Raw genomic sequence first — 12,001 nt, forward strand, 5'->3', positions numbered from 1 at the left:
CTGTAGTTCACACCAATTGCCGGGTCGGCCCTTGCCCAGGCCTAACACCTCTGGCTGAGTCATTAGGCCTGGGCAGGGGACCCCCAGCTCCCACAATCCTTGGCTCTGCCCCTGCTCCCCATGATCCCTGGCTCTGCCTCTGCTCCCCACTATCGCCAGATCCCTCACTGCCCCCTGCCATCGCTGGCTCCTCCACTGCCCAGGCCTAATGACTCTGACCGAAGCATTAGACCTGGCCAGGGGACCCCCAGCTCCCCACGATTGCCGACACCACCCCTGCTCCTCGCAATTGCTGGCTCCATCCCTGCCCAGGCCTAACGCCTGTGGACAAGTCATTAGGCCTGGGCAGGGGACTTCCAGCTCCCTGCCATCGCCAGCTCTGTCCCTGTCCAGGCCTAACGCCTGTGGCCAAGGTGTTAGGCCTGGGCAGGGGACCCCCAACTCTGCCCCTGGTCCCCACGATCACTGGTTTCGCCCCTGCCCAAGCCTAATGCCTCTGGCTGAGGCATTAGGCCTTGGCAGGAGAACCCCAGCTCCCGCAATCACCGGCTCCGCCCCTGCTCCCCGCCATCATTGGTTCCACCCCTGCCCAGGCCTAACTCCTCAAGGCGTTAGACCTGGGCAGGGTACCTCTCAGCTCTGATTGCAGGCTCCAATAGCCGCTGGGCACCTACATATGCAAATTAACCGCCATCTTTGTTTGGTCAATTTGCATACTCATCTGATTGGCTGGTGGGTGTAGCGAAGGTATGGTCAATTTGCATGTTTGTCTATTATTAGGTAAGATAGTCTTTAAATATCATCATGGATATAATTTTTAATAATTCCCCCAAACTCAACAAGCAGAGGTTTCTTAAAGGTTAGGTGCAATGTGGCATCTGAAACCATATCAATGAATCCTTTGTACTCTCAAATTAGAATCCATTGGTCTATCAGGAAATGTGAATAGGTCCTTTAGCCAAGCATGACTTTGTAACTTCATGGGCGGTCATTTGAGAAGTGATCATTCACTGAGTTATTCTAATTTCTCAATGCTGATCCATTTCAGATCTATACACAGGGCAGGAAGTTCCCAGATGTGGGACAGGACTCCCAGGGCCCATGGGCATCCCCAGTGGGCTGGCTTCCTGAGGGCTGGGGTGAGGAAGGAGTGCAGGGAGCTTGGGCAATCATGCTCTTTCCCAGGGAGGAGGCACCTGGCTTATTCACAGGGCGGGTCCCTTCTCTCAACCACGTCTGGCTTCCCCAGTCCTTCTCAGTGCTGTGGAGGGAGCAGGCTCGGAGCCTCAGAACTCTGCCCTTCTCTCCACCTTCAATAGGGACCTAGCTTTCCTCCTCTCTGGGAGGCCAGAGCCCCAGGCTCCCTCCCAGGAGGAGAGCTCTCTAGTGAAAGGAGAGTGAAGGGCAGAGGAGGCAGCTGCTGAAGGAGGGCAGGGCAGAGGCCAAGCCCGAAAGAGAGGAGCTGCCAGCCAATAAGGGGTGAGCCGCCTGCACCCTGAGCTGCATGAGATCCCAGGTATTTCTGTGTGTGGGTGTGAGTGTTCTTTCTTGGAAGGATCTGGACTCTATCAGGTTAAAATGTTAACAGAGTGAAGAAAGCTGCCTTGATCGCCCTCCCCTCTTGAATCCTTTCTCCTAAAAAGAAAATTTTCTCTATTGGCCGTGGGTCCTGGGTTTACCGCTACCCAATTTCTTCTCTTTCTCTCTAGCCCTGAATCTGTATGTATTATGTCTCACTTGCCTCCTTTTCTGAGGCCCAGTTTCCTGATGGTAAGAGTGGGTATTGTAGGGCACTGTGAGGAAATTTAATGAAATGTCTGTGGAGTCTTTACAAAATATCTGGAACATAGGATATGATCAGTAAGTGGTAATTGTTACTGTAATTAGCATCTGTCAGAATTTTGGGGGGTGAAGTACCCCATACCTCTGACTCTTAAATAGAGCTAGAGATGAAGCCAGTCCTACCCTTAGAGTTTACTGCTTCTGAGCCTCATTGTGTTCACTTATAAAAGTGGGGTTAATAAGATCTTATAGGAACTTCTAAGGATCTATATATATATATAAAAGCCTAAGCGACCAAACAACTGAATGATCAGTCGCTATGATGTGCACTGACCACCAGGGGGCAGACATTCAATGTAGGAGCTGCCCCCTGGTGGTCAGTGCACTCCCATAGCAGGAGCACTGCTCAGCTGACCAAGGGCACTAGACTCTGGGCTCACAGCTGGCAAGTGCAGCTGTGGCAGAGCAAGCCTCTCCTACCTCCGCAGTGGCAGGCACAGTGGGGCCGGGATGTGTAGGAGCAGCATGGCGCCCAGCCCAGGCTCTGGCTCCTCCCAGGCCACCTGCCGCTTGGTGCACTACTACGTCCCTTGAAGGGTCCCAGATTGAGAGAGGGTGCAGGCCAGGCTGAGGGACCCCACCGGTGCACAAATCCATGCACGGGGCCTCTGGTTAAATATAAAATCACAGAACTAGATGTAAAAACATCTACAGCTACTAAAGGGTTTTAGAAACTGTTATTGTCTCTACTGGAAAGCCTATGATGAGGCATTGTGCTCCCCTGAGGCATCAGAAGCTCCCAGGGTCACAGGTGGTGGGTGAAGGTGGTGGCTAGACAGAGGTATGGGTGCCCTCACCTTTCCTGTGCCCCAGCTGAAGGTCAGGCCCTGTGTTGGGGACCATGAGAAGCCTGGCCAGGTGCTGGCCTGGGAGGCAGACAGGGCACCATGCAATGGTGCGCCCCACTTGAAGAGTGAGCGCGGTTGGATTAACAGTCAGTGTCTCTCCCAGGGCCGTGGTCCACAATCTTCTCATTGGTGTTCCGGGACCACGTGGGGATGCTGCTGTGGCTACTTGTCTTCTCGGCTCTGAGTCTCCAGGCCTGGGGTAAGCTTTTTCGTGGGGTCAGAAGTGCTTTTGGCATAAGCCCCAGCTGGTTTCCCTTGCAAATTGTCCTCTCCAGGCTTATCACTCTCCCCCACCAGTCCTATGTTCCCCTTTCGAGCTCAGCTCTGGTCCCTCCTCCCTGCTGAGATGGGCTCTAGTTCTCAGTCTCCCCAGCCTGCCCAGCACACCTCATCTTCAGCGTCACGGTCATGGGTGTGACTTTACAAAAGAGCAGGATCTCAGCCTCGGTGGAGACCCTTCCTGACCTTGTCTTATAGACAGAGAAACAGGCCACACTGTGGCAGTGACAAGGGCATCTGTCCATGGTCGTCTGACAACTTTGGGGCGGCTGCAGAGTGTAGTGGTTATGAACATGGCTATGGAGCCAGGCAGCTTGGGTCAGAATCCAAGTCCATGGCTTAAAACCTGTATCATCTTAGACAAGTCATTTAATTTCTCCGAGCTTTAGTTTCTCATCTGTGTAGAAGGAGTAGTTAATTTTCTTTGCTTATCTTATAAAGTTGTTTTAAGCCACAAACCTGACAGTGCCCTTGGAAATGCTTGGTAACCTTCAGAGCTGGCCTGTGGGAGGTGATGTTGGTGACGTTGCTGGTTCTAGTGGTTATTGTTCCCATGACCTCAGATGCTGGCCAGGCAGAGGGGGATGAGGCATGTTTGTAATGACTAACCCTCAATTAATCCTATCGAAAACATCTAGTTTGTGAGGGCAGTCACAGCAGTTGGAAATTTTCTATATTTCTAGAACCTTGCCTGAACCAATAGGTTGTGTGTGTGTGTGTGTGTGTGTGTGTGTGTGTGTGTGTGAGAGAGAGAGAGAGAGAGAGAGAGAGAGAGAGAGAGAGAGATATTCTGATCTATTAATAGGTAAGCAGGTGAACTGGTAAAGGCTGAGCCGCTCAGATAAGGGGATGGAGAGACTGCAGAGCCCCTGGAAAGGGGGAGGGTTAGGGGAGGGTGGGAACCTGAAGGCCTCACTGGGGCAGATGTGAGAGGCTGAGGCAGGGTGAGGCCTGAGACATTTCTGCCTTGTTTCCTGGAGGAAGTCAGGGGATTTGGGGAGATTGAGAAGGAGGACTGTGGAAGGTTGAGGGGGAGGGGAGAGGGTGCTGGGGGTGGGTGGGGGGTGGGGGAGCAGGCAGAGCCCATGCCTCTGGGGTGGTCCAGGTGTTCTCTGAGAACCAACACCAAGCACAATGTTCCTTTGTAGGGTACTCCCCTCAGTTCTCCTGGAATGAAACCCAAGCCAGAGAAGTGTCAGAGCGGCTTGTGGACCTGTTTGTGGGCATCTCACAGCTCATTCGCAAGGGTCGCAATGGTGAGCTGACTTGGGGTTGGCTGGGGCTTCTTAGGTGTCCAGAATGTTCCTCAGGACTTCCCTGCGGCTGGCGGGTGGGTGGGGTGGAGTCCCAAGAGGGGCATTCGCCAAGGAGTGCCATGGAGGACTTGAGCCCTCAGGACTTGAGGTCCGGGCAGGAGAGAAGACCTGGGAAGAGACCAGGCCCTTGTTCCCAGCTCCCAGCAGTAGGGTGGAGACCCCTGGCCCCTCAGAGAGCTCCTGGAGTCCCCAAGATGGACACAGACAGGGAGCCTCGGGGGACCTGGGGGCCTAGTGGGCCTCTCACAGCCCTGCCCGCAGTGACTTTTCATTTGAGAGAGGAAGCTACCTATCTGATGCTCATGGGGCTTCCTGGCGCTCTGGCCCCGGGCTCCCTAGTTTGAGGGCAGTGGAGGACTTTCCTGAGAGTCACCTTGTGGGGGAGGGGCAGGCCAAAGACACAATCAGAGTCACAGGCAGTGCCAGTGAGGACAGCACACCCTAGGCATCCACGTGAAGCCTTCAAGAGAAGGCAGCTCAGGACCAGGATTGGGTGCGAGTGTTGCTGGGGTTGCTTTCTGAGGCGGAGGGTGAAGCCGGCCAGAGAGGAGTTAAGGGTGGATAGCCTCCAGGGAAGCACAAGAAGCCAGTGTTTGGAGAACAAAGCAACCTGACTTCCACGCTGATTACAGAGTCCAATGAGGGATGTTTTTAGCCTAAACAGACTATGGAGATGCCAAGGGGAGGCTGTGGGTGGCGAAGGCCTACCCCAGGGCCTGTCCCATCATCAAAGGGCAGGAGAGGCCCTGAAACAGGAGGATGAGGGTGGTGTGGGCAGCGGGCCAGGGGAACTGGGTAAGAGCTGCTGCATGCCATCCTTTCGTTCCCTCTGCAGATGCCCCCACCATTGTTTCCCGCAAGGAGTGGGGAGCGAGATCTCAGACTTGCTGGGCCCAGCTGACCCCACCTGTGGCCTATGTCATCACACAGCAGCTCACGGGGATGGAGTGCAAGGAGCAGAACGTTTGCAGTGAGAAGCTACGGGGCCTTCAGGCCCATTCCGTCTACACCAAAGGCTGGTGCGACTTGGCCTACAAGTAAGAGCCACACTCAAGTTACTCTAGTAAAAGAGACTCGGACTGGCTCTTCTCTCTTCTCCCATCTTCCCTTTCATGTTGCTTTAAATAAAATAAGTACAAAATGTTAAAACACAGCTGCCCCTCCTTCTGAGGATGGGTGAGAGGGTTCCTGTGACCGGTATTGGCCATTCAATCCACGTGTCCTTGCCTGACAGCTTCCTGATTGGGGACGATGGCAGGGTGTATGAAGGTGTCGGCTGGAATATCCAGGGTTTGCACACCCAGGGCTACAACAACGTCTCCCTGGGCCTCGCCTTCTTTGGCACCAAGGAAGGTAACAGTCCTCCCCCTGGACCCTCTGCTGGAGAGTTATCTATACTCTCTTCCTTCGCTCCATCGTCTCCACACTCCTCTCTTTTCTTTCTCTCTTTTTTTTTAAAAAATATATTTTATTGATTTTTTACAGAGAGGAAGGGAGAGAGATAGAGAGTTAGAAACATCGATGAGAGAGAAACATCGATCAGCTGCCTCCTGCACATCTCCCACTGGGGATGTGCCCACAACCCAGGTACATGCCCTTGACCGGAATCAAACCTGGGACCTTTCAGTCCGCAGGCCGACGCTCTATCCACTGAGCCAAACCGGTTTTGGCTTCTCTTTTTTTTTAAAAAATTTTTTTTATAGAATTTATTTGAGCCAAACTGACCACCTCTGCTGGGGAGCAAGATCTCAAACGTTCCCCGCACGCCTGTCGTCTCAGCCTCCACCACACTCTCCCGAAGTCCTTTCCTCACTTGGACTCGATGGCGTGGTGTCCTTTGTGTCCTCTTCCACTTCTCTGGTCTGCACTCTGTGAGGTTGCTGACGCCACCAGTGAGCTCACAGTGTTGCCGTCACCTCGGTGTCTGAGGTTGTGTGACACTGAGCCTGCCCAGAGGCAGAAAAGCAAGCCTTCTCTCTTCCTCCAGTTGCTCCCTTTGGGAGGACCCACCGAGAAGCAGGCAGGCAAGGAAGTCTGAGGAATGTCCTTTGTAGGTGTTTACCCTGCAAAACAGAGGAGAGCGCAGGGCCAGGTGGAGTGGAGAGCTGGTAGATGAAGTCACAGCATGGACCACAGAGGTGTTTCTGTGAGAATTATATGAGTGAATGGGTGGGAAGAGCAGTTGCCACATGCATGATTGTGGGAGCTGCTAAGTGAGTACTGTCACACTTTTCTCCATGCGAGGTGTACCTGACCTGGCCAGGTGGGCCTCTCTTTGCATGTAGATTGTATTGCCTCCCAACACTTCCACCTAGAGACAGAGTGGATACAAGTCTTAGTTTGGCCCTTGAAAGAGGTCACAAACTTGGCCTCCAGCAGGTGTCCAAGTAGTTCTTTGCCTCTTAGTACCACTGTCCTAGCTACTGGACCAGTTTCCTCTCTTCCCATCCATCAGTTATTCAGGCTCAGGTGGTAACCTCACCCTCCCTCCAGATCTAGACCAGATTGGAGTCTCTTGCTGACAGTTTGGTGATCCATGTCATCCTTTTTCAGGCCACAGTCCCAGCCCGGCTGCCTTATCAGCCGCAGAGGACCTGATCTTCTACGCCATCCGGAAGGGACACCTGTCCCCCTGGTATATTCAGCCACTATTCTTAAAAGAAGAGATGTGCCTGGCCTATCAGCAACCAGCAATGCCCAGGAAAGGTGAGGTCCTCCATCCCACCTCCTCCCCCTCCCAGTGACACCCAGACACCAGGGAAGGTTTTTTTTTCCTGTTGGTGTTCATCGATTTCTTGGGACCCAGAACACCTCATGCCGAGATCCAGAAAGTTCTGAGAGGGTACCTTCCTGGCCTCCTCTCCTTCCCACTGGAATGATATGGCCATGGGGCCATTCTTGACACCAGTATGAGTGCACACATTTTCATTCCATCAACAGGTATTTACTGAATACCAGACACTCTTCTAGGTACTGAGGATACAACCATGAACAAAACAGACAGCTTCACATTTCAGTGAAGAAAGACCCAAAATGAAGAAATTGACAAGTAAAATGCATATGATGTCAGGTGGCAGGAAGGCTATGGAGAAAAACAAAGCATGGTCATGGGGCAGTAAACATGTATATATATTTGTGTATATTATGTGAGTACACACACACACACACACACACACACACACCTTTCTAAATGCAAAACTCAGCCAACCTGCAACATGACCACAGCATTGAAAAAAAACCTGACTTCACAGATTATGCTGACATCAGAGTGAATATTTCAAGAAACTGGATAATAAAAATCATAACCTATTTTGGAATGAGCAAGTAGCAGCCTAAAACTAGTACAATTAATAAGCACTTTCAATAGCTTAGCACATTCTCTCATTCTCTGCTAGAGTGGATCTTTTCTTGGACTCAAGGATATATATATATATATATATATATATATATATATATATATATATATATACTGTATATTAGAGGCCCAGTGCACAAATTTGTGCACTAGTGGGCCAGGCTGAGGGAACCCACCAGTGCATGACTGGGGCCGGAGAGGGACACAGGAGGTTGGCCAGCTGGGGAGGGATCACAGGAGGGCTCCAGGGAATGTCTGGCCCATCTTGCTCAGTCCCGATCAGCCAGACCCCAGCAGCAAGCTAACTACCAGTCAGAGCGTCTGCCCCCTGGTGTTCAGTGCACGTCATAATGAGTGGTTGAGTTGCCTTTGCATATTATTAGCATATTATGCTTTGATTGGTTGCACAGCCGACTGGATGACCAGACACTTAGCATATTAGGCTTTTATTATATAGGATATTACTCTTCACTCAAGGATATGTTTGATTGATTGATTGATTGATTGAGAGAGAGAGAGAAAGAAACATCAATGTGAGAAACATCGATTGGTTGCCTCCCATACATGTCCTGACCTGGGATCAACCTCGCAACCTAGGTGTGTGTCCTGATTGGGAATCAAACCCCCAACCTTTCCATGTTTGGAATGACACTCTAACCAACTGAGCCACCCAGCCAGGACAAGGATATTTTTGTTATTTTTTTTTAATTGTACATCTCTAAATAAAGTTTTTCTTGTTTTCAGACAAATGCTATCTTCAGTAATGATAATCTCTTCACATTTGTAGTTCTTTATAGATTTCAAAATACTGTCATATACATGTGATCAGTTCAGAGATGCTGATTTCTGCATATTGGTCCTATTGCATAAAAAGCACACGCACCTGCATGTATTCGCAGTGCATATTCAAGCATGGAGGTACACTTTGTTTTTTGAACAAAATGGCCATGACGCTGCGATCAATGGTTCTTCCCCTTCTGCTCACACACCGGTTTCCGTAGTTGTAATCAGAACCTGTAGATTTTTGCCTCTGTCCATTGGCTGCAGCCCCTTGACCCAGACAATCCCTGTGTGGCCTTTTCCCGAGCCCCCCAGCTGAACGCATGTTAGGATATTCCCCTGGTGCCGGAGGGCGGGGAGACCGAGGAACAGCCCAGCCTGCAGTGGTGTGATTGTCCATGTGTGGGCACAGGAGCATTCCCATGGCCTTGTTTTTGTTGTTGTTATGGGTGTGTTTTTTCCAAATTTACTTTAAATTTATTTTTTCCATCATCTTTTATCCCTTCTATGCCCTCTACCACCTCCACCCATCCATGGTCTTGGTTTCTCACCTCACCACAGCTTGCCCCAGCATCATCCCACGGTCAGCGTGGGAAGCCAGAGAGACACACTGCCCTCAAATGAGCCTCCCAGCCAAATACGTCATCATCATCCACACGGCTGGGACGACCTGCAACACATCCGCGGACTGTCAGACTCGCATCCGAGACATACAGTCCTACCACATGGACAGACTGGACTTCTGTGACATTGGATATCAGTAAGTGGGGTCAAGGCTACAGGAAGGCAGGCTGGGGGAGGAACCGACATTACTAAGCCCTTCCTTTGTACCAGGGGCTTTACATAAAGCAGCGTCTTTTATTTGTGCAAGACTCTGGGCTATCATTCAGACATGGCTAAGGGTTAGCTATCTCTCCTGGGAATATTCTCCTCTAGGGAAGACTCTGAAAAGAAGACATTAGAAGCAATAGTGATAAAAGCAAAACTGTGAGCCCCTCATGGAAGACCATTGAAGGGTTGTGCCTTTTTATGTATCCCCTTCCAACACTGAGAGACACAGGCCCTGCTCAGCCTCTTCCTCCGTCTGGCCCAACCCCAACTTGCTCCCTCTGATGTTAGAACCCTGCAATGCCTCTGGTACTGTTACTCCCCTTTATACACATGGGATCTTTTAACCTCTCTGGGCCTCTTTAGCCTCATCTCTACAATTGGGAAAACGATATCTACTTGAAGATAGAGAGCAAAATCAGAATGTTCTCTTTTTGTCCCTTTAACGCCTGATCTATCATAAAAAACTCATTGAGCTAATGGAATAGCAGAAGCTAAATAGAAGATGCCTTGGAATTTCATAGAAGGGATGTAAGGTTAGAGGATGACAAATTGCAATCATCCATCTATGACTTAATCACAACAGCTTTTGCAAATTCTCAGGGAAGAGGACATTTCAAGAAGAGAGTGGTGACGTGGGTCAGTGTAATCTGGATCAAAAATATGTTTCCATGGTACTAGCGTTGAGGTGGTCATTGGTCACCTTGGGGAGGTCAGATTTCTTGGCATTGTGGGGAGAAAGGCCATGTCCCAGCGGGGGACTGAAGTGGCTGTTATTATTGCTTGTCATGGTCAGACCTCACTTCTCAGGTTCAGAGATTGTGATTGTCTTTTGGTTTTTGCTTCTCTGTTTTGTCTCTGTGCACATTGGCACATAAGAAATGTTCAGTCAACATTTGATAAATGAATGGGAGAATGAATGAATGATTCAAGGAGTAAATGAAGCCAATTCTTCTTCCAAGAGTGACTTTTTCCATTTTTCTTGCTCACTCCTAGCTTCCTGGTGGGCCAGGATGGCGGTGTGTATGAAGGCGTTGGCTGGAATATCCAAGGCTCTCACACCTATGGATACAACGATATCGCCCTAGGAATTGCCTTCATAGGCAACTTTGTAGGTAAGGTGTGAGCATGGGGCAGAGGGGTTCGGGCAATGAAACCTCCTGTGGAATGTCAGGGGAGCATGGGGGGAAAGGCAACCTTGTGGTGCCTGACAATGTCAGGGGTAAATTTTAGCTTTCAGGAACTCAATACAGGATGCAGGTCACCCAGGAGTCCCTCCCGGACAGAAAGCTTCCCCCAAATCCACCCATCCCCATTCCCAGTTCCATCTGTCTTTATAACCAGGCCCTAGAACAGTGATGGCGAACCTATGACATGCGTGTCAGAGGTGACACGCGAACTCATTTTTTTGGTTGATTTTTCTTTGTTAAATGGCATTGAAATATATACAATAAATATCAAAAATATAAGTCTTTGTTTTACTATGGTTGCAAAGATCAAAAGATTTCTATATGTGACACGGCACCAGAGTTAAGTTAGGGGTTTTCCAAAATGCTGACACGCCGAGCTCAAAAGGTTCGCCATCACTGCCCTAGAACATAATCTTTTGCAAACTTTGGTACTTATATGCTCAGTCAGCAAATGCATCCTCTTCCTTGGTAACTATGGAAACAGTGTTGAGGAGCATCACTGCCTGCTATGGCAGAGTAAGGACAGTCAGTGGTGCCCTGTCTGCCTCACGGTGCCTGTGGAGAGGTGGTGTGCTGTGCCGTGGCTCTCACCCAGCACAGTTCTGAACCTTCCAGAAGAAGCTTTGCAAAGAGGAATCAGGGAACACAGTGACGCTGTTTTCTCTCTGTGCCTGGCTGCCACAGATGAATTTGTTGGCTATGGTGGGGAGTGGGGGTTGGGCAGAGGTAGATTGGAATGCAGATGCTTGCCCCTGCCCTAAGCAAGGCTCTGATCATTGGTGGGGTATGTGTTTTGCAGAAAAGCCACCCAATGCCGCAGCGCTGGAGGCGGCCCAGAGCCTGATCCAGTGTGCGGTGGACCAGGGGCACCTGGCTCCCAACTACCTGCTGGTGGGGCACAGTGACGTTAGCCAGATCCTGTCTCCTGGGAAGGCTTTGTACAACATCATCAGCACCTGGCCTCACTTCAAACAGTGAGGGCCCGGCAGGCTTTGGTCAAGGAAGCCGTGAACTCTCCACCTCCAGCAGCACTCAGCAAGGCCTCCTCAAACCAACAACACTGCATGGTCTGCAATACTGTCCTCTCGAAGTTATGCACTTTTTATTGGTCTTAAGGACACAGTCAAAGTAAACTCAGCACACAGCCTCACTGCTGCCTCTTCTGCCTCATTCGTGTAAAGAGATCCTGCCCAGGTCCCCTTAATCATTTAAAGTGTTGAACTCCAGCCCCACCGCAATGCTCCAGAGGGTTGTTATGAGGATGAAGTGAATTAAATGTGTTAGGGTCTTAGAATTTTCAGTTGGCCTAGAATAGTGGTTTCATTAAAGTCAACAGAAGTATTGTTACTGTTGTTGCTGTTGTTGTGATTGTCGCTACAACTCTCCTGTGGATGGAAGGATCATTTGTCTCAGCTGCCCTGGGGGAGTTTGGCAGGATGAACGCTAACCTTGATATGAGCAGGGGGCAGCCTGCGGGGCCACAGGTTAGGCAGGTGTCAGGGCGCCCTGTCAGGGTGTGTGTGTGTGTGTGTGTGTGTGTGTGTGCGTGTCTAGAGCTCATCT

At 50.4% G+C, this 12,001-nt stretch overlaps 1 protein-coding gene across 1 annotated transcript; it reads left to right on the forward strand.

Annotated features, from left to right (window-relative positions):
- Positions 1-2,840: 2,840 nt before the first annotated feature.
- Positions 2,841-11,781, forward strand: LOC308533694 (peptidoglycan recognition protein 3-like; the record flags this gene model as incomplete). Its single annotated transcript, XM_081111782.1, has 8 exons — positions 2,841-2,889; positions 4,118-4,225; positions 5,121-5,322; positions 5,520-5,638; positions 6,839-6,991; positions 8,982-9,180; positions 10,245-10,363; positions 11,238-11,781. The coding sequence occupies 8 exons, from the start codon at positions 2,841-2,843 to the stop codon at positions 11,414-11,416; spliced, it is 1,128 nt and encodes a 375-aa protein (XP_080967908.1). The 3' UTR covers positions 11,417-11,781.
- Between the last annotated feature and the right edge of the window lie 220 nt (positions 11,782-12,001).

The sequence above is a fragment of the Myotis nattereri genome (genome assembly GCF_964212035.1).
Source record: "Myotis nattereri genome assembly, chromosome: 18".
Lineage (NCBI taxonomy): Eukaryota > Metazoa > Chordata > Mammalia > Chiroptera > Vespertilionidae > Myotis > Myotis nattereri.